At 27.6% G+C, this 22,630-nt stretch overlaps 2 protein-coding genes across 6 annotated transcripts; both read left to right on the forward strand.

Moving 5' to 3' along the window:
• The first annotated feature begins 257 nt into the window (after positions 1–257).
• LOC111035022 (rho GTPase-activating protein 190-like) lies at positions 258–3,268 on the forward strand. Of its 5 annotated transcripts, none has more exons than XM_022316505.1 (5): positions 258–595; positions 1,619–1,805; positions 1,901–2,048; positions 2,476–2,565; positions 2,749–3,268. In XM_022316505.1, the coding sequence occupies exons 1-5, from the start codon at positions 561–563 to the stop codon at positions 3,141–3,143; spliced, it is 855 nt and encodes a 284-aa protein (XP_022172197.1). In that variant the 5' UTR covers positions 258–560; the 3' UTR covers positions 3,144–3,268. The 5 variants fall into 5 exon arrangements, with proteins under 5 accessions (XP_022172197.1, XP_022172199.1, XP_022172200.1 ...); XM_022316507.1 differs by having other exon boundaries at positions 258–382; XM_022316508.1 differs by having other exon boundaries at positions 409–454.
• Positions 3,269–10,096: 6,828 nt separating this feature from the next.
• LOC111035018 (polycomb protein Pcl) lies at positions 10,097–21,370 on the forward strand. Its single transcript, XM_022316499.1, has 12 exons — positions 10,097–10,568; positions 11,306–11,357; positions 12,273–12,401; positions 12,477–12,674; positions 13,401–13,535; positions 14,333–14,505; positions 14,939–15,134; positions 16,007–16,074; positions 16,247–16,417; positions 16,830–16,953; positions 18,147–18,278; positions 18,333–21,370. The coding sequence occupies exons 2-12, from the start codon at positions 11,334–11,336 to the stop codon at positions 19,041–19,043; spliced, it is 2,061 nt and encodes a 686-aa protein (XP_022172191.1). The 5' UTR covers positions 10,097–10,568; positions 11,306–11,333; the 3' UTR covers positions 19,044–21,370.
• Positions 21,371–22,630: the final 1,260 nt, after the last annotated feature.

Genomic DNA, 22,630 nt, shown 5'->3' on the forward strand with positions numbered 1-22,630 from the left:
GTGGTGAGAACACACTACGCTATTGTCTATGCCACCATTATGCCAAATGATGACCAAGAAACCTTGAACAAAAAAAATAATATTAAACTTCACATATTTACCTATTTTAAAAGTCAAGACTAATTTAAACTGCATGATAATGTTAAAAATTATGCGTCATGATGAGTTATATGCTTACGGCTTATGATTCATAATCTGTGGTAGGTACACAGTGTAATCGATAAATATTGTGAATACACATTTATACTCATTCGATTATCATTTTATCACTTAATACCGTCAGTACAACACAATTTTTACCTTTGTAAACACATTATGTTCAATATATGCAATAAAATATTGTGAATTTTTCTCAAATTCTATTTAACTTTCAGTTATAATTGTAATTATTTTTTATAATTTTTTTAGTTTGATTATTGAAATTGTATAATGCATATACTTAACTAATAACTAGGTATAACATAAAATGTTGTATTGGTTTTTTTAAAAATATGTATTATAATACAGTACAGTTAAATACTTAAATTCTACGTCTTGATTGTACTGAACAAAACATTGTTATGAGTTACCAACGTTTTAAGGACAACACGATTTGGTATGATTCAATGATACATTGGTATTACATCAAGAGGACGTGATGTCCACGTGTGTTATCCTTGTCTTGCAAACGTGGAACATAGCAAATTTGCATTTCGCAGAATCCGTTTGTGTTGTAACTTTTAATAACACAGTAAATTGACCTGTTATCAAATTTAAAGGTAAGAATATTATCTATGTTCTATTATCGGGTTTTATTTTTAATTATTATTTTAATTTTAAATCGAGTTACGAGCATTTTAAAATTTTAATATTTTACTAACTTGCAAGGCCCGTTTTATAGCCCCGTATACCGTACGCGTGACAGTGAAACGGGCTTTATCACTTGCTTTAAAATTAAATTATTAAAAAAAACTGTTAAGAGAACACAGATATTCTTACCTTAACATTTTTAATAAGTCAATTTACTGTAATATTAAGACTTACAACACAAAATGGTTTCTTCGAAATGCAAATTTGCTTTGTACTACGTTTGTAAGATATTCAAACAACACATGCTGATATCAAGTGTTTTTAATTTGAATAATTTTTTTAATAACGTATAAAGCTTGATACAATAAAAAAATTTTCGAATTAAGTTCGGTAATTTCATATATTTACTTCTTAAAGTAATTGTTTAATTTTAGTATATTATAATATTAAAAGTATTTGGAAATATATATATTTAGGTACCTACCTAGTACCTATACCTATATCTTAAAAAGAATTTTTTTTTGCTTTCTGCTCTAATACCTATAATAAAATAATAATAAATAAATAAAGCTAATTGCTATATACATTGAGTTACAATATTTGTCTTCATGATCCATTTTTATAAATTTTACTAAGATCATTAATTTTATCTTAATACTTTCCTCATATAGTATCTATCTAAGCATACTTAAATGTAGTTGGAAATTTAGTTATCTACCTATTTTAAAACAATATAGTTAATAAAATAAGTTATATTATGAAGTATAAAATATGAACCTATAATGTTCTAATCCAAAAGTCATAATTCTGTTTATATGTATAACTATAGTCGTTTGGAAAAGCAAAATGTTAAGAAAACTGATAAACCGCGCTGTATTAATGTTGCTGTTGTTGGACTTTCTGGCGCAGAGAAAGAAAAAGGAGCAGTGGGAATTGGGAAATCATGCCTTTGTAATAGATTTATGAGATCATCATCTAATGACTTCGAAGATGATCATAATTCTTTACTAAGCAATGTAATAGTTTATACATATGAAATTATGAATCACAAAATAGACAATAATACATTAATTTAATATAAACATACATGTAATTCTGTTTCTATATTTAGTCTGATTTTAGTGGACGAGTTGTTAATAATGATAATTTTTTATACTGGGGAGAAGTTATGAAAACATCTGAAGAAGGTACTGAATACACATTTCGTGTAATTGAACAAACTGAATTTTTAGATGATTCAACATTTCAACCGTTTAATGGTAAATAACCCATTTCGTTTTAGCTATTTATATACATCTGTAAAGGTTTAAAGTATAAACAATGTTGGTCCAGTCCAGGCTAGTCTATCTGAGAGTCTGGGACTTTTTTATTTATTTATATTAAGGCCAAACTTAGTACATGTATGCCTTTGAGGGGATCATAGCTTGTTTAATATCATTGTACCAGGAGCATTTAAAAAAAATAATAACTTAAAGGTTTGAAAAAAAATCGAGTTAATCCGTTATTAATTAGAACTGTACCTATAGATTATATTTTTTTGTGTAATAATATTAATTTTATTATTAAAGGTCAAAACTACTATCTTTAAATTTATTTGATACCATACGGCATACATGCATTTTATTTAAGAAAAAAAATGCTATGTTAAATATTTTTTAAATTATTATATATGTATACATTTTTAAGGAGTTAAAATGGACCCATACATCAAACGTTGCGTGGCCACTAAAATTGAATCAGCTGAAAAATTAATGTACATTTGTAGAAGCCAATTAGGTATGTTCAAAACTCTTCATATTTGAATACAAATATGTTTTAAATAGTTGAATTAATATATTTTATTTTATTTCTAATGTATCCTAATATAATATATTATTATATACATTTTTATGAATAGTCGAGATTAAAAAAAAGTATTTTTTTCAATATTGTTCTAACATATTATTCCATTGATTTCAGGCATTGAAGAAAAATTTGAACAAAAAGTGTTACCTCCCGGTAAATTCAATGTTGATGGTTTTTTATGCGTGTTTGATGTCAGTGAAGTTCCTGGTCGTAGTATAGAAAAACAATTAGAAACTGTGACTACTATATTAAAAAATATAAAGGATACAAAAAAACCTGTGGTATTAGTAACTACCAAAAATGATAAATTAAATGAAGCATATGTTCAAGAAGTTCAAAAACTTGTATCTCGTAACGAATTTAAGAAAGCTATACCAATCGTTGAAACATCTGCTTATCTGAATGTTAATGTTGATGCCGCTTTTATTGCTCTAGCTCATATTATTGATAGATTTAAAGGCCGTACAAAAATAGTTCCTTATTTGGAATCTATTAAAAACTACTATTGATGCAAACCAGACGTTGGTGCAATTACAAGTAAATACAGAAATGTTTATCATTTTCTATTAACGTAGTACCTAACTACGAATAACATTTTTTTTTACTTATCTCTTAAGGCATGTATAAATTGTAATTGTTCAATAGTTATACCTACACTATAAAATGGAATTAAATTTTAGTTAGTAGGTAACCTAAATTCTTATTTCAATTTATTATAATCCACTGTATAATTTGTATTAATATAAGCATTTAATTATTATTCATTGAGTTGTAAGCAATTAATGAATTTCTAAGAACTTGAATTTATGTAAACATTTAAGTTGAAATTAAGTACAAAACACTAGATTTTTCTTAAACTGTGTGAAACGTAAGCATATAATCAAATTAATAGTTACAATCGTAATTATTAATTAACTTCGGCTTCAATTATATGAATTTAGAATTAAAATAATTAGAATGGTGGAAAGATGTGTTAAGGTCTCAATAAGTCAACTACTACAATTTTCATGGATACCCGGCAAATGACAACGAAACTTACCATTTGATCGTTTAACTTAACCGCCTACCTGAGCGATAGACCATGAATGATTCGTGAATAGTTTTGGCATTTTGGGTCAATCTTTGCCGATGAATAACGGATAGCGAATGACGAATAACTCCTACACGCTATTCACAAATTTGTACAAATCGCACAAAAATTACAAGTTTATTCATCATATAATTAATTGTTCAGTATATGATTATATGAAGATAGTCGTGGATAATGACATAATGTAGGTAGATATCTGTGTTGTATTACTCGACGAAGTTAATAAATACACATACTACTACAAATGCTATATATTTTAAACATTGGTACCTTAGATCATATATATGATATATATGATATATATATCATATATATCATGTATATGATCTAAGATTGGTACCAAATAAAATCCATGTTAAAAATATATTGTCATACGTGGATCACATTTCATGTTGACATGTGTCACTTAAAATTAAAAATAATAATTCAATTGCAGATTGTGTACGCTCAACATTCGTGTTTTTAATTTTTATGACATGGGGTTTAAATAAATCTGAAAAAAATGTACAGATTTTTTCAGTTACCTACTATGTATTATGACCTGTCAGTGAATTATATTGTCTTCATTTAATGTTCTTTTGTTTTTTCTGTACATTGAAATGAGATGGTTTGTTGGCCCATTGATTGTTGATAATCTTAATTTCTATTACGACTTAACAAGTATCGAGCGAATTATTGAATGTTGTAATATTTTTCGGAATACAAAATTGTATGATTGATTGATATTTGAAGCTACCATCTGAATATTTAATCTTTTGACCAAAGGTCATCGAATAAACTACGCTTCAAGTTTACAGACTGATATAATAATGTTATTACTTATTAGTGTAGGTAATGAATTTATTATACTACTAGTTCTTAACATTTTTGGTCAGTGCTTAAAATTTAAAGGGGGACTCATAGCGGATGTTGGATGAAAGAGCGTTCCACACAAAATTAACCGTCACATTACCATGGGTGCTACGCCCCTACACCCCCTCCAACAACAATCACACCTAAACAATGTTAAATTTGTTCTACAAATAAAAAAAAAACATCAAATTGGTCAATTATTATTAAATTATGAATTGAGCAAGAACCATAAAATGTTGATATGAACTATCTTGCATAATACAATTTCTTATCCCCGTATAATATAGTCATAACTTATAAGGAATTGTAACGATTAATTTTTTGATAGGTATTAAGTAAAATTATTATGGCTATTATATTTTATATTACAAAAACTGACAATTTACTAATTCACTAGTAAATGTTTCGTTACCAACATTCCGTTTCAAAAAAATAAAAGAGTAAAAGGTAAATCAAAAGTCAAAACCATTTACTATCGTCAAATGTTTATTGATAAAAAAATAATACAAACATCATGAAATAAATACTTTATATTATTTATAAGTACATTTTTTTTTACATAATCAATATAAATATAATATTTTACCAATTGTAAGACGTTTAAAGTAGCATGACCTAGCTATTTATGTTTAGGTAAAACAAATCGCAATAGTGACAACATATATATTTTCAACCAATACTGAATAGTTCTGTCTATTACAAACAACAAATTTCCTTAAAATAATATAAATCAATTTGTAAGGGAAAAACATTCAAAATGTATATCGGCAAAAATTCAGATCGATCTAACCTTGGGCTACAGCTGTTCGCTAAATTCATATCAATGTCGTCCAATTAAAAATCCTTAATAGGCAATATATCGTCGAAGTACTGATCACGTTAAGCTTAACGGTGAATACGTTATAACTAGAATAATACTTTGAAATAATAATAACTATCGTCACGTACTTTGATATAAGTGCATAAACTATATGTATTACAATTTACAATATAACATAAATATGTAGTTAGGTACTTGTTAATTCCAAAAAAGGACAGGAGAAAATTGTGCCGTATAGACGTATAGTGTATAAATGTATAAACTTATAATAGCTAATGGGTTCATACAAAACACAAATATTAAAAATCGCAATATATATTATATGTTTTATTTATTGCAAATACGAAATTGTTGTGAGTGCGTAAGCCTGATACTGGTTTTGAACTTTTGCTGTTAGGTCCCATCCAAAAAAGATTTTTCTGTAAAATACGAACATATTTAGGGTACCTATATATTGTGATACTCGATGGAGTCAGCTTATATAAATAATATCCACCATTAATATCATCAGTGGAATCTCAAGGGAAATCTTTATCGTCCCACATAACATCGAAGTATAGCTTACATATATGTATATATAGGTTCTAACAACAGTATCCGTTCGTATACATTCAATAACCTACATCGTCCTTTAGTCAAAAAATCTTATTTTTAAATCGAGTTATTAGTGAGTTTACCGGTTTTAGTTTTTTTTCTAAACATTCGTAACTCGCATTGACTTTTGAACAATATGCCACCTACGCATGAAGATATTCATTCCTAATATTTCTTCTAGAAACTATAAGACAGAATAAAATAAGTATTTATTGCAATACTTATATTATATTTTATGAATTTGTGTGTATAAAAAAAATTTAGTTATTTTATGTGTTCACATAATAGTGTAGCATAATATATTATATACTCTGCAGTACATAGAATCATATAAAATATGTTTTTTAAATTATGATTTAAAAATGTATCAACGACATCGCTATGGTTACGTAATTATATATTAACTATCGGTTCCTAGGGGAAACCTATAGGTACTGTACTCAATTCAACCACTGCTAGCAGCTGGAATACTCAGTGGAACATACTCTGTTCCATTGTACTGAGCGGTGGGTAGCATGAGATTGAACAGTGTATCAGTCGGTGGTTACGACCCGAGGATGTCCCTGATATCATTCTAGAACCAGAGCAGGAGCTCCTCTCAGATGATAGGTGCGTTTAGGAGGCGTCGACGGAAAAGCAGAGGCTAGGGTTTGGCAGGGTGGTGGAGACGATTTTCGTTAAATTTAAAAAAAAAGGTACTGTAACCCGAAGAGACCACGCGAAATCACCTAGAAACGAAAATTGTATACAGCACAAAAACTTTGTTAGTAGGTAACAATATTTCATTTGAAATATAAATATACTTTTGGGCTGGCTACAACTTTTTTTCTGACTGATTTTCGTAACGCTTATAACATTTATTATTGTTATTTGTTACCATGGTAACCCTCCCCCAAAAATATATTTATGATTTATAGATTTTCTTTTCAGAGAAAAAATATCAAGTAAGATGCTACGTTTTATTGTTTGTTTTGTAAAATATTTAGAATCACTACGTGAATAAAGTATTAATTTTTCTATTATGCATAATATAAAAATATTTTTAAAGTATTATCCAGTGTTTTAAAATAATTTATTACAATTCAAACAATAAACAACAGTAATAATACTAATAAAAAAGTGGCAAGTAGGTGTCGAGTGTAACTCTTCTCTTAGCTGTAGGTAACGGTTTTGTTAAATTTGAATTCAATGATAAATCGTTTTACAAAACTTTCCAGACCCTATGATGGGCCTGTCAGCCTATATTAGGTACCTTACTAAGTATACATTTTATTATACATCAATTAATAGTTATACACTTATACTGGAAATACTAAGGAAATTATTAATTGCAAATTAATTTATTGAGAAGATATTAGATTATATAGTAGAATATAGTAGGTTGAATATAACTGATTTGAATTTAAAAGGTATTAAAGTCATTTTGATTGTTTTATTTATTAAATTACCTATTTATTAAACTTGATGACGAATAATTTACCTAATATGAATATTTTCTTATGTCACTCCTAAACGGTATAAAAATTTGAATCCAGAAAAATGTCGATTTGAACAGCCCCTCAAAACAGCCCCTTCATTTTCACTTAGTGAGATAGATCTCCGAAACCGGAGAGGGGATTTTGTTATTTGGGATCTTTTTGAATTTATATTGACTATAGGAGAAGTGCATGAAGATTTTCAGAACTTTAACTTAAGTAATAAATTTACTACAGAGCTTTAAAAGAAATTAAAATACATTTTATTGGGTGTTTTTTGATAGTTTTCAGCTTTAAAGCTTTGTAGTAAATATAAAGTTCTCAAAATTTTCACTGTACTTCTCCTTGCTAATGTGAATCTAAAAAAACCCCAAACAACAAAATCTGTTTTCCAGTTTTGAAAATCTACTCCGCTAAATCAAAATCTAGCTGAAAATAGCTCCTTTTTTAACTGTAAAAAAATAAATTATTTTATTTTAAATTTTTTATTTTACTATTTGTTTCTACTTGACAATCGATTTTTAATGAGTTGTCAACCAACTTTCTAACTATTATAGCTTAGGAGAAAAGTTAAAGAATATAAATTTTGAGACCGTTCACGTCGACATTTTTGTGAATTAAAAATTCAAATCGTTATACCGCTTGATTGTGATATCGGATCTCTTTCATTAATATTTTATATTAAAGCTAGCTTAATTACCTCCATACTCATAATTACTGAGTTACATTTTTATTATTTTCCTTTATCTTTACACAAAATTCTTTAAGTTTTCAAGATTCAGACTTTGTTCATTTCAATTACCATACTTACTTGATTAAAAATCAAGAGATGATAAAGTCTACATGTAATAATATAATTAATAGTTATTATTTTACATTTTTACAAATGTTTTACTCAGAATTTTTTTAACTCAGACAAATATACAATATACTCTGTAAATACTAATAAAAAAAAATTAATTTAATTCTAATATACAATAATACTATACATATTATACTAACTAATACAATAAATTCTAAATAACTGTGTAAGCAATAGTAGCTAAGTATTTCTACAAGAAACCTGACACCTGTGAATAATATAGATGATAACATAATATTATGATTTATCGCTAACCTCGGAAAACTGATGCACTATCAATCGCATGCGTTTCGTTAGGCAGGAGCTGCTGGTGCGATACAAAGCTTGTTAAAGACTGGTTTCGACAGAATTTTGTTGCACTGTAGACAGTAGCACACACATCAGTTTTTGTAGAACACGGCGAGTTATAATTTATAAGGTATAACTGCATAAATTATAAATGTACAATTTCCATTCTTCAAAATTAAAAGTATAATTATTATTTTTGTGTTTATATTATATTTTTAAAAAAAAGGTTGAAGTCGATACTCAAAAGTAAAGTTTAGTGCTTACGACAAATTAAGATTTCATTCAGAATTCATATGGCTTCATTAGATCAATTAGACCAATTGGTAAACAGGTACATTGGAAATGAAACACATCTAAATTCCTTCGATCCAGGAATAGCAAGAGCGATTTGAAAATATATATTTTAATTTTCCACAACATGTAGGGGGTTCAATCGAGGCATATTTGTATGATTTTAGTTAGGTAGTTTATTCAAATATTAATGTTTGAAATTTTAGTAAATTTTTGGAAATTTTAATAACATTCATTGCAATCTAAATCACATCAGTTAAAAATGTGGCTAGATCTTTTCCTTGATATGTTAAAGAGAACTCAAATATTTTTTCAGAATAAAAATAGTGATAATTGTCGATACGTACCTACGTATCGTTGGAATTAGTAGTTTTTGACAAAAAAACGAGCATTCATGAGGCCTATTAAGATTAGACATATAAATCTAAGTCGTAATCAATAGTTATAGATATTATTTCAATTACTACTTAGTGCCTACAAAAATTATTTTTGATTTTTTTTAAATTTTGCATCAATATATGCAATACATTTTGAATTCCGTAAAAATATGTAATAACCATTAAATATTCAGAAATATGCAAAAAAAAGTCAAGTCACTTCAAACTATTATGATTCGTAAAGATTACTGACAAAAATCCAAAAATATGCAATTTAATAGAAATCCGTGCTTTAAATTATAATGTAGGTACTCGTATGTAAGTGTGTTCAACTAAAAAAGAAAATAATTTTAAGTGATAAAGTTATAATTTATTTTATTCAAAATAGTAAGGTAGGAAAAATTGGTCTTGGGAAATCGAAGATTTGTGAATTATTTTTTGTACTATTGTTACTGTGCTTTTAATTCTGCCATGCTACCGTCGCTTCCTATACTGCATGGGATGTTGGGATGTAGATTTAAAAAAGTACTTTGCGATGGTAGATATAGGTATCTACAATTTTTTTTCAAGGCTAAGATAAAATTAATGATCAGGTGTGTAAAGGGTTTTAACTTTTATCAAATAAATAATTATTATAATTACTCAGATTAGTTCGGTATTACATATTCTTATTATCACTCGAGTCTCAATTACTAACCGTTACTTATTAGTTATTTAAATCAACGTTGATAACAATTTAATTAAGCATAATATTATGACGTATTTGTATTATCTATACCGAGTATTATTATTATTGAAATACGATCTAATGGTTCTATAGTCGTGTGCAATCTTTGTCAACATCAACACATCGTGACAATTATAAGCTACACAACGCGCAGAAATACACGTAGCCACGTAGGTACCTGTGGGTAGGCGACGACATTGTTATTAAATTATTATGTCGTAAACACTGAGAAAAAAGTAAAAACATTGTAAATTGCACGCAGTCTGATATTCTGATGGGCATTTCGCGAGGAAAAAACAAATTCAGAGGCGGCCCACCCGACGACCAAGGCTGACTGATAACACTGGTCGGCAGGTGGCGGTGGCGGCGACGGCGGCGGCGGCGCAGTGGTGCCACCCGGGGCGGCCGCAGTTCAGTGATCCGACGGGGGCCATGAACACAACCGCAGACGTCGAGCCCAGCCGCGGTCCAATCGAAGATGTAATCAAAAGGCTGACGAGAAGTCGAGGAATTGGATCGCTGCTGCCGTTTTCGTCGTCGTCGTCGTTTGCGTTTATGGTGAGTTGGGCCACGGCGTGTCCTGGTCTAGGTCGGAGGCGGCGTGTCTCTGTCTGTCCGCCGGACGCCTTTGTCCAGTCCCCCGTGCTTTCGGGCCGCAATAGTAACGGTGGACATCTCCAAAAAGGCTTGCTCTGGCCGTGGAGATAGTCCCTATCGTTCAACCCGGTGACGATGGCAAGTCCAGTACATTTGTGTACTAATGGAAATTGTGTGTGTGTGTGTGTGTGTGTGTATGTGTGCGTGTGTGAAATATTTGAATGGATGTGTATAAGCTGCATGTGTGTATGTGATAGTGTTTGTGTGTTTGGTAGTGTGTGCGAGTCGTAGACCATAATGTGGATGTCAATGTTGATTGATAAACATCTATATTATGTCTATGGTGCGATTGGTTGCCTCGACAGTCGAGTTGTGGTCGTAGGTATTATACGGCCGGAAAGTTTGAGACTGTGTTTACAGACACTTGTTTCCGGATGTCGAACGCTGATTTAGGCGCAACAACCCTGTTTAGGATCACTGGTCTTGCGTTTGATGTTTTGTTCACTATCAGTAGTACAGTCTATCCACAGAAAAGTTCTAATAGTTTGTCCAGAGTAGAATATCTATGGTATGACTATTCCATACATCTATTGTAGGTGGCTAGTAGACTGCTCGATTGACTAGTTAGAAAGTACCTATTGTTATTGATAGGTATTGAAACAGTTTTATGGGTTTTAACTATATTGTATTATTTGCAGGATTATTCGACAATGAATAGCTGACAAAATGTTGCAGATCAAAAAGGAATCTGTGAGAAATTTACTGTCATTTTTTTATATTTTTACATACATTTAATTAGAATATAGAATTGTTCTTAATATTGATTTCTTTTATCTCTGAAAATAACATGATTGTTATCAACTGATCAATTGTAACTATAAAGTAGTATGTATATTTCTTGAGAATAGAAAAATACTAAACACTTTTATTCATTTATCATAACATTTTTAATTTATTTTTAAAAATTATCCATAACAAAACTAAATAATAAAAGATCTTCTATAACATAAGTACATTTATGCTGGGTTGCATGAAAAAATTATTAATTTAATGGACCAATCATTGGCCGCTAAACCGTGTTTAAGGGATCAATAGCCCACTATTGATTTGTTAAATGTTTAGTGATTGTTCATGCAATCTGGCATTAATATATTAATATTTTTCAATATCCATATCATTTTCCTGTATCTATTATAATTTTTAAGTTCAAATTATATTGATAAAACACTTGGCGCCTAAACAATTGATTTTTGATAATTTGCTATTTTTTGGTTGCCTATTGATTGAATTATGGTTATTTGGACTTTTAAAATCAAACAAAACCATAAATATATATTTTTCCATCTTTCTAATAAGGTATTGCACCTGCCTAAATATTATCACTTTTCATTTTTAATAAGTAACTTATGAGGGCAAATTTCCATCAATACTGATAAAATATATTTAAATATGTATATGCAGGTACTTACCTAATAAGTATACATCAGTTTATAAATTCAATTTTAATTTTTGGTCCAAGATAATTTGTTTAGAATTTTATGTTTTTTAACTCCAGATCAAACTTAAATGGTACAAGTATCCTTTTTTACACTTATTATACAAAAAAGAATCTATTGTAGAGTGAAATTGATTTTAGTCTTACCATTGATATTGTATATTTTTTAGATTAAAAGGGAGAGCCCCGAGGCCCCTACTCCTGATAGTACAACTGTTGAAAGCAAGAGTTATATTTGTGGAGAAGAAGTATTGGTTCATTTAAATGATGAACGATTTTATTTAGGATTTATAGCAAAAGTAAATAATATTTAATTATATGTTTTTCAATTAAGTATAAACTTGCCATATACTAACATTATTTTTTACTTTTAGTTGAGGTATAAAGAATCTAAATGTTTAGTTAAGTTTGGTGATAATACAGTAAAATGGGTATTCTTAAAAAATGTTACACGGATGACATGTACGAGTACGACTACCCAATTTTGCAATGTGTGCAATATCGAGGCTATGCCAGATGATATTTGTGTATGTGATAAATGTGCTAATGTATACCATCGTAAATGTCACAAGGTAAATATAATTTTTACTACCCACTATTCAAATATAAAAAAGGCGGGTTGATAAAAATTTGTTGTAAAATCTTTTAAACAGTTATTAAAAAATAGTAATTTTCATATTATAAACTATAATAAGACATAAAAAACAAAACTATTAATTTTGTTCATTGGTCCATCAGTAATCATGCTAATCTTCAATATTTTTTATCAACATGTATTTTACTGATATATTTATGTTCTAACTCTTATATCATACAGTTAAGGAGATTCCACCCAGTGATTTACCCTTGTGTTAGGCAAAGACAAAATCACTGAGTGGAATCCCCTTAATAGAATGTACCTAATAACATGAAATAATAATACAGTATGATGTATATATTGTAATTTATTGCTTTTTGTTAGAGTGACATCAAATTGTATTACTTGTTTTTCAACTGTGTTGATAATTCTTATTGGCTACTGCTCCATTTTTGATTTATATTAAATTAATATTTGTCTTATTAAAAAGAAATATTAAATGTTATTTAATTCAGCAATATACAAGTTCTTTGGTAATTATGTAGGTATTGTTTATTTTATGTGTGGGATATTGATTGTTCTATTAAATTGTTATTAGGTTTAATTGATAAAAAATATTTATTTAATATTTATTACATATTTATGCTAATGCAATTTGTATTAACTATTAAATGTATCTATAAAAAATAAGATAAGATCAATAATGGTTCTATTTTTTCAGCCGGAAGTTGAAGTTACAGATATTACTGTATGGATATGTTTTCAATGTAAGGAAAAACAACAGATTAATAGACTGCAAGTTACAAATTCTGTATCGAGCACAATTGTTCCAAAAGTTGTTAAACTACCTTATGATGTATGTTTTCTGTATTATTAGAATTCTAATTTTTATTATTAGTCAACAGTGCTCGGATTAAAATTCCCTTTAAAAAAATGCATTTATTACCCATAAATTTCAAAAATGCCAAAAAAAATACAAGTCAAAAAAATTAATTATTAACTAATAAATCATACTATTTTATTTTCAAATAACAAAAATGTTATACTGATGAAATACATACCCGTTAAAATTGTGTGTAATAAAAGTTTAACATATTCAGACTACAAGTATAAAAATAAATGAGTGGAATAAATTTCATTACCATATTCTTTTACAATTCCTCATAATCACTAAATTTAATTTTTAATTCAAAATCTACTCTGTGCATATAAAAAATAAAATGTAAACACTTGTGGAACAGCTAGAGGTATCTTACAATCAGCCATATGCACTACTGACACAATATTATTGCATGATAAGAAAATATTTCTTACAAAACACAAAATACTGAGCAAAGAAACACGAGTGTGTACAATTAACATTTTAGTACATGCTTTATGTGTTGATATCTTAGATACAATTTGTATGTGATCGACTAATTGGTTGGAGCCTTATTTTATAATTTTATTTAAAACCATATATTCAGTGTTAGTACAAAATTAAAATAATATTTTTATAAGTTTCAATCTTAAACCCCTTTTTTTTTTTGATCATTATTTCTGCAATAAATAGATAAAATGACCAATAAATTTAAAAATGTATGCAAATCCATTGAAATCCTAGCCCTAATAAATAATTTAATCTCTTCATTTAAAATAATTATTATTTTTTAGTTGAACGCTTTACAATGGGATATACATCACCGAATTAACAATTTAGGAACCTATTGCTATTGTGGAGGACCGGGTGACTGGTTCATAAATATGCTGCAATGTGGTAAATGTTTACAATGGTTTCATGAAAAATGTGTCACTTCATTGATATATCCTCTGTATCTCGGCGATAGGTAAGCTAAAACAATCTATTTGAATAAAATATTTGCAAAAAACTCTTCTATCTATAGAAAATTAAAAAACTAAAAATCACCTTTATATTTACTTCATGTTTTGTTTAACTAACTAGTTATTTATATTATTTAATATAATACAATTCTCAACTTGAATAAATTGCATTTAAGTCATTTATTTACTGTTTAGTCTTACTAGAATGTTAATATTCATTTTTTTTAAACAAATATTATTTATAGCCTTAATTAAACAATAGTTAAATATTTTTAATTTTAGTAACCTCCATTTTTATTTATTAAGTATAAGTACATTTTGATTATCTAATTTTTTAGTTTTACTTAAACTTTTGTATTTAGTACTTATTTGGGGGGGTGAACAATTGACACAATCTTATTACATTGTAATTATTCACTTAAAATATTTTTGTTTCAGGTTCTATGTCTTTTTGTGTTCAGTGTGCAATGTGGGTACAGAATTTGTACGTCGTATTGAATTGGAATGGTCAGATTTAGTTCATCTTGCTCTTTTTAATATGACAGCTTATAAACCACAGAAATATTATGATGTGGACATAAATATACTTCCATATTTAGATAACCATTGGACTTCAATGTATCTACCTCCTAAAGTATGTTTTATTTTCCATAGTAAATAAGTTATTCTGATAAAAACTAATAAATAAAGTTGTAAAACCATAATTTAAACTTTCTTAGTCTGCCATACGGCACATGGGATAAATAAATACTTCGGACATATTTGTATTGTGCATAAGAAATTAAATAATATACGTGGATGTTAGCCTCAATAGCCTTAAAGAATACACTTATAAATGAACTGTTTCTGATTTCATATTATTTTTGTACATTTGATATTGTCTGAAGTATGAGGTTGACGATTAATTTCTGCGGGGTTAGGATGATTTGAAAAAAAAATTTGAGGTTCAGAAAAACTTTGTGCTTAGTAAGTTATTTTAGGTCTACAAAGACAAATAATGAAATAAAAATCAATATTAAAGTAAAGTATTTTTTGGACAGTCAATTTATTTTCCCACCACAACCCAGATGCAGGCTGCCGCCTATTGCTGACCCCTGATGTAATGGGGTTATGTTTACTGTTATCTGTAAGTTTTTACCCTGTGCTCCAATAAGTGGTCAGTTTTATTTTTGTTATTGTGTATTTTATTTTTTGATATGGACAAACTTTTTGTTTGGCTAACCATATTGAATATAATATAATATAGACTTATCAAACAAGTGTCAGGGTATGCTTTGATGTTGCCCTTGATAAATCAATATTTTCAGATCAATTTACTACTCAATACTAATAATTTGTGAAATAAATTTTTGTTATCAGTTTATCACATAGTTTTTAGTTGTACGGTTTCCTTATCAATTTTTTAATATCTAACTATAGGTTATAGTTAAGAGTAATTAGTTATATTAAAATACTTTTGAAAAATATATTGTGCTAATATTATATTGGTATTACAATTTTTTACAGATTCTTAATGTTCCTGTTGATGACAGGAAAGTTTATGTTGTCAATTCCCTGCTCAAAGACACCAATCAGTTAGTATATAATTTAAATTATCAATAAACCTATTATGTCATAATATTTTTCAGTTTTGAAAACTAAATGGTTTACCATGTGTATATATATTATGATATAATTTGCTTTGCATTGTAACTTCTATTAAATATTTATATTAAATTTGATTATTTATATTTGTCCACTTTACAGTAGGTTTGAATTCCAGGGTAAAAAACCCACCAACATGTGGGGACTCCGACTGAAGTTGCCACCTAAGCCCCCACGTTTTACGTTACCCGCAGAAGTTCCAATTAATGAGAATCTTTTGCATCACCAATTGCGCAATAAACTTAACCTCAATATATTACCACCTCCAAAAAAGTAAGTATTTTAATATCAAAAAAGTTTTATATCCTAATTTATTTTGGCCAATCAAAAAATCTGTTGTACTAATTTTTATCAACATTTTTAGATAATCAATTTGTAGAACTTATTAATAATATTAAATTCTATTTAAATTCAGCTAACAACAACTGATTTAATAGATTTGTTTTTTAAATTATTTTCTGTATGAATTTGAAGCCGGAGAAGGTTCTTGATAATACTGTTGCCTCATCTGTTCACCATCTGTTATTTACCTAATTAAAAATTAAGTTCCACAAAATGGTTATTTAAAAATTGATGTTTCATACTATTGGAAAATTGAATTTAAAAGTTTTGATTTGTTGTGGAAATATTTAGTTTAATATTGAGCATAAATTTAACTTGATATATTTAATTTAAATTATCTTAGGACTGATCTTGTAATAAATGAACGACTTACTGAGTCAATGTATTCAGTGGAAGGATTGAAATTTTTACATCAAGATTCACATGTTGTGATGTTACCAAAAGGCCTTCCATCAATTGGACATAATGTAAGTATTGAATATTTATTCTTTGTAAAAAAAATGATGTAAATCACAATTGGCTATGTTAATCTAACATTCAACTTCGAACATTTTATATCCTCTAGTAAACCAAAAACTGTAAAATTGTAATAATTGTTGATAGTGAACATTTTGTAAAATCAGACATTTCTCCTATCTCGCTTTCCCAATATTGACATCTTTATATCAGATAACATTAGTTTATTAGCCATTTATATTTATTAAAATTTATCATATAGACTAATAATATTTAAAATTGAGTTATCATCCCAATATAATGTAAATTAATGTTATATTGATTACTTATGAATTACTTTAATTTTTTGATCTATTCTTAAGCCTAGTCCAGACCAAGAAACATATATTTCTGACATTTTCATTGGTAAATATTTAGGTTACCGTTTATAACAGAAAATCAAAAATTTTCACTTAGTAAAAATAACTTTGTAATAGAATGCAAGGGTCCTCATAAGATGCTTAAAAAGTAGTTCAATAGTATGAAAGATACATAGATTATTTTTTATATGCATTTAAAATTCACATTTGGACAAAATTCATTAAACAATTTCTTTTCATTACTCCTCACATTAAAATTTTTAGTCAAAGATTCCCCATAAGTTCTACAATTAACAAAAAAAAAGTTTACCGGGAAGTAACAATTATTTTTTACGAGTGTTTGAATTTTTTAAATTTTTACAATATTTGCCATTCAGTCATTTTTGAAATTTGATTATCTGCACATAAATGATAGGATGACAGTCTCCGCTCAGAATTATTTTTTCGTACTCAATGACTTATCATTGAATTTAAATCTAACACATCCATTGTAATGACTTGTCCACCTTTTTAAATTTGTTATTAACTTCCATTATGTATTTTTGATATTGCTTATATTTTTTGTATACGTCATATCTAAACTACAGAAATTTTTTTTCATAATTTTTATTATACTTATAAATTCTAATTGTATGCTCTTTTCAACTAAACATCAAATAACTTGCACTTATTATTGATATGTAGCGCTTAATGTAACATTTGTAACATTAATATATCATTTTAATGGTAAGAACTAATAAACAATAATAATTTTATATTTATGTTAATAGACATAGTTTTAAATACCTACTAGTGCTACTACTATAGCTTGATTTTTTTTAATTTTTATATTTTATGTGTCTTAGGTATGTATTAAAAGTGCCAGTCCAATTGTACCTGTTCCAAGATCTGTAATTGAAAGACGGATTAGGCAACAACAAATAGAGACAAATAAACGAAGTTCTCGAAGTTCGAGTGTGGTTACTAATAAAGTTAAAGTAATATTTATTTAAGTTTTTGTTTGACTCAATTTTATTTTATTAAAATTTTAGAAATCAATAAAAAAAGAAAAAGTTCCTGAAAGCCGATCACCGTTCGATCTCAGTTCAACTGAGAGCACTCCAGAAAAATATATATCGGCATCTGAAGAAGAACTGACTAGTGAAGATGAACCAGATGATGATGAAGACCTTGATGACGAAGATGATGTTGATTTGTTGCGTACAACGGACCTTCAAAGCCGCCGTAGTCAGAGACTTAGACTTAGTGTTAACCGTTTATTAAATGGACGGCCTATAGCTAGATCATCGCTTCCTCGTGAGACTCGTTCTGCTTCATCAATTACTTTACCACTTTCTTTAGCACCTGTAATTACTCAACCCCAAGTTCGCACTACCAAACGACGTTTAAGTGAAAAAGATTTGCGCGTTGATCGTAATGGACAGTATTTAGTTAAACGTAAGAGGTTACGTCGAAATGGCTTACAGAATAGCAGTTCGACTCCAACAAAACGCCAATCTAAGACCAACTGTAATGGTCGCCCAATGTATAAATCTTATTCAGATTTCTTTGCAAATCACAGTCACTCTGTAAATAGACCTTGTTCACCTGAGAATGCTGTAGACTCTACAGCTGATCTCAAAACTCTTGTACATTCGTATTTTGGTGCTAGTAATAGAATTGCTAATGGTGAAGAATATACTATATTATGCAAAAGAACTAACCCAGATGGGTCAGAAGAATTTTTAATTAGATGGGACTAGTATATTATTCTATATAATCGTAAACATTACAATATGATTTTTAATATATATTTCAAATTCCCATAGAAAGAAAATACAATGTTATTACAATTAATAACAAATTTTAATGATGATTGTGTAAGCTGTTATGCATCTATATTCTGTTACTATTACCAAACTTAGTATTTTACTGTTATTATCAACGTTCCTGCTTTGATTCTTAATTTCCTATTCATAGCTATTGTGATGAGAGTTGTATTAAATTTATATTGTTACAATCAATATTATATTTTTGATGGAATGTTGGCAATAATTAGTTGATACAAAAATGATTCCTATATACTAACGTGTATTAATAAAAATACATTGGATTTGGCTCAGTTTTATACCATTCAACATTATCTAAACACATTTTAGTTTTATTCTGAATAAATTGTGTTTTGGATACTGTTTTTTAAAAATTATAACTATATCTATTGTTCGGCACAAATTTGTTATACATTTGATGCCTATAATAATTTCCTACTACTTATTAATTACTTTCATAAGCTATTGAATGTGTACGGTCGCACAAGGTTTTAAGTAAAAATTTAAAAAAACAAGCGAGGAAAAAAGAACAAGTTGTATTCATTATTATTATATATTTTTTAACTTAAATTGTGTTCATATTTATAGTTTAGTGATATTGGCGCAATAGCTATGGTAATTTTTTGGGTGAAATTACCACATCACATTTTACTGGTCCTCAACCCATCCCAAAGTTATATAATTTTCTGATTTGGTAATTTAAAATTGTTCTTAAAAAGTTAACTTAATTGAATATGAAAATACATAATCCCATTAATATTATATTTATTTAATATAAAACTATTGTAATAAATTTAAATAGAAAAAATTGTTTATGATTTAAGGGTGTAATTCAATTGTTTATACCTATACTGATGGGTTATCTAGTATCATGTAGATAAATTTAGTGTAATTTGTACCTATGAAAACATTTTTAATTTTAATCGATGTAAAGAATTGTATGAGTTAAGACTGAAACATGTGTCCAAAACGTGAAAATGATTATTTCTGGTAGCGGTAGGTCATGGCATTTGAGAACTTTAAAAATAAGTGACTTTTTTATGGGTAGTTATTATAAAATGTTCTAGTGTTTTGTTCATACATTCTATGGGTTTGAAATTGTGTTGTAGATCTCGAAATTTTTTTTTTAATGCGTTTTGTATTGTTTTGAATTTTATTCCCCATAACATTGATATTTTTAACATCTTGGGGAATTTCATAAAGATATATACTCTTGTCCACCATTTAAATTAATTTTTCTTAAGAAACATATTTCAATTTGTGATGATATTTTGATATTTTTCTTTACATATAATTACATTAAAGTACAATTTTTTGCCATACATATTAAGCTTGTTCTATTCGTATTTATAACAAATACGTTTATATATTTTTTTCTATGAATGAATATTTTTTCTATGACAGGTTTTTAAGTACAAATACAGTAACTATTTGAAATATCTTATATCAAATAATCAATGTTCTCTTATGTAAAATTATCAATGATTAATTATGTAAATTATCACTGCCATTGAGATGACTGTTAATTATATCATTTAGGCTTTACATTTTGGTTTGGCTACCTGAAATTATAATTTTAAACATTTTTTTTTTTATTTTCTTCGACATAAATATGATGCATGTTCCTATAAATATTATTTTCAATACAAATACATTAATTTAGTTTTCCAAATCATACATGGTATGAAGTAAAAACTCAATATTATCTTAAATAGTGTATAATGCATTTATTATCTATTTATAATTTTGTATGTTTAATTAAGTCTGCAATACCGCTTTTATACCTTAGAACGAATTATTATTATTATTTTTTTTTTTGCCCCAATTTCTTAATATAACTATAATTAAAATGTAGTTGTGTAGCCTTATTATAGATGATAAATACCTTTTCAGAACCCAATAAATCTTAATGTGTGATGATTTATGATTATTTATTATAATAAAAATAATTCTTGTCAATGTATTTAAAGAATTTTGTTTTAAAGGAATTGTGACATTTAATTATAAAGGATTATTTATTAATATATAAACATGTATGAATATATATTTATATACATATATTATTATGTGATTGTACCTATGTATTTTTAATAGAATGTAAGGAAAGGCGTTTGAGGAATAGAAATACAAGTTTTTTACTTATACCTAATGAATTATTCACACTAAAATAATATACATATATTTTGTATTTATATTTCTGCAATATGTGTAAATCAAACAGTGATTCTATGATGTGAAAAAATATTTTTACATCAGTAATTTCTATTAAAAGTCCCATATTTGTAAATTGTTAATGATTTCAGTCTTATGCCAAATTTCTGCATGGCCAATACATCTTTGTTATTCTTAAAGTGATTTAGTTAAAAAAATGTTCAATTTGTTCAGTATAAGTAATAAAACAGCCGTTTCTGTGTAACAAAACTTTTTTAATGTACACAGAAGTAGGGAAATGGGTATGGTATCCTCTAAGGTATCTCATTGATTTGTCGATAATAGCGAGATGTATATTTTAAGTCGGAAATTGCACCACTTTCAAATAGGTACTTGTCTTAATAAAATATTTTGTGATTATCCTTAATGAATATAATATTTTTTATGTATTCAAATAGTATTTACATATGAATATGTGTGTATTATATTATAAAAATATACAATTGAGAGAAATAAGTTGAATTTCATTAGAACGTGAGATATGCAAGTCTTGAAGTTGGCATATCAATAATAGTTTAAGAACAAAATCTTTGAATAATATTTTAATTATATATGATATACCTTCTTTTTTTATTATTTTAATTTAAGTTTGTGAATGAAAATCTATTGTTTTAATAATTGGCTTAACAGATCTACTTCTGAATTTTAATTATTTTATGATTTTTTTCTAGATTTATAATATATAAATATAGCAAAGTTTTGGATAAATCACAATATCATTTAGAATTATTTCTATTGTCGCTACTTTGAATATTGTGATTACCATTATAATATGACTGTTACCTATTTAATAGTAATTGTATTTTTGTTACCTATCCATCATCTATATTAATCTTTTATTTATTTGGTGCCTGTCTTCCAATATGCGGTCTACATCTACCGCAAAATGTATTCTATCGGCCGCCGCTGTTTCCGGTACACTGCGGTCTACCTATCGATTTTCATTCGGCCACTAATATTATGGTCACTGGCTTATGATATTATGATGAAATAATTTTTTTTCCTTTATCCAAGAACAACATTTATTACCACGTGGATTTTTGCCAAAAATATGTAGGCTAAAGATTTTAATTCGATTATCAATAGTGATGAGTCGAGTCTGTTACTACTTTTTTAATTAATAAATATAGTATGGCCAAGAACTACTAGAGTCTAGAATATTCAGAGTGTTATAAATGAGAAAGTGACGTAAATTTCCATGTAACTTTTCCACGTACTTATTTCTTCAGACAGGAATAGTAGGTTCGCTGTAAGAATGTGCAAACATTTGCATAGGTACTTCTTTACCTTTAGTCAATCGGTTGGGAAAT

The sequence above is a fragment of the Myzus persicae genome, unplaced genomic scaffold (assembly GCF_001856785.1).
Source record: "Myzus persicae strain clone G006 unplaced genomic scaffold, MPER_G0061.0, whole genome shotgun sequence".
NCBI classification, from domain to species: Eukaryota; Metazoa; Arthropoda; class Insecta; order Hemiptera; family Aphididae; genus Myzus; species Myzus persicae.

Bases quoted from the DNA above. Each gene is read 5' to 3' on its own strand.
- LOC111035022 (XM_022316505.1), top strand. From the start codon at position 561: ATGAGTTACCAACGTTTTAAGGACAACACGATTTG. The intron at 596-1,618 runs GTATGATTCAAT...GTATAACTATAG, and splicing joins TTTAAGGACAACACGATTTG to TCGTTTGGAAAAGCAAAATG. The intron at 2,566-2,748 runs GTATGTTCAAAA...CATTGATTTCAG, and splicing joins CATTTGTAGAAGCCAATTAG to GCATTGAAGAAAAATTTGAA.
- LOC111035018 (XM_022316499.1), top strand. From the start codon at position 11,334: ATGTTGCAGATCAAAAAGGAATCT. The intron at 12,675-13,400 runs GTAAATATAATT...CTATTTTTTCAG, and splicing joins ACCATCGTAAATGTCACAAG to CCGGAAGTTGAAGTTACAGA. The intron at 16,954-18,146 runs GTAAGTATTGAA...TATGTGTCTTAG, and splicing joins TTCCATCAATTGGACATAAT to GTATGTATTAAAAGTGCCAG.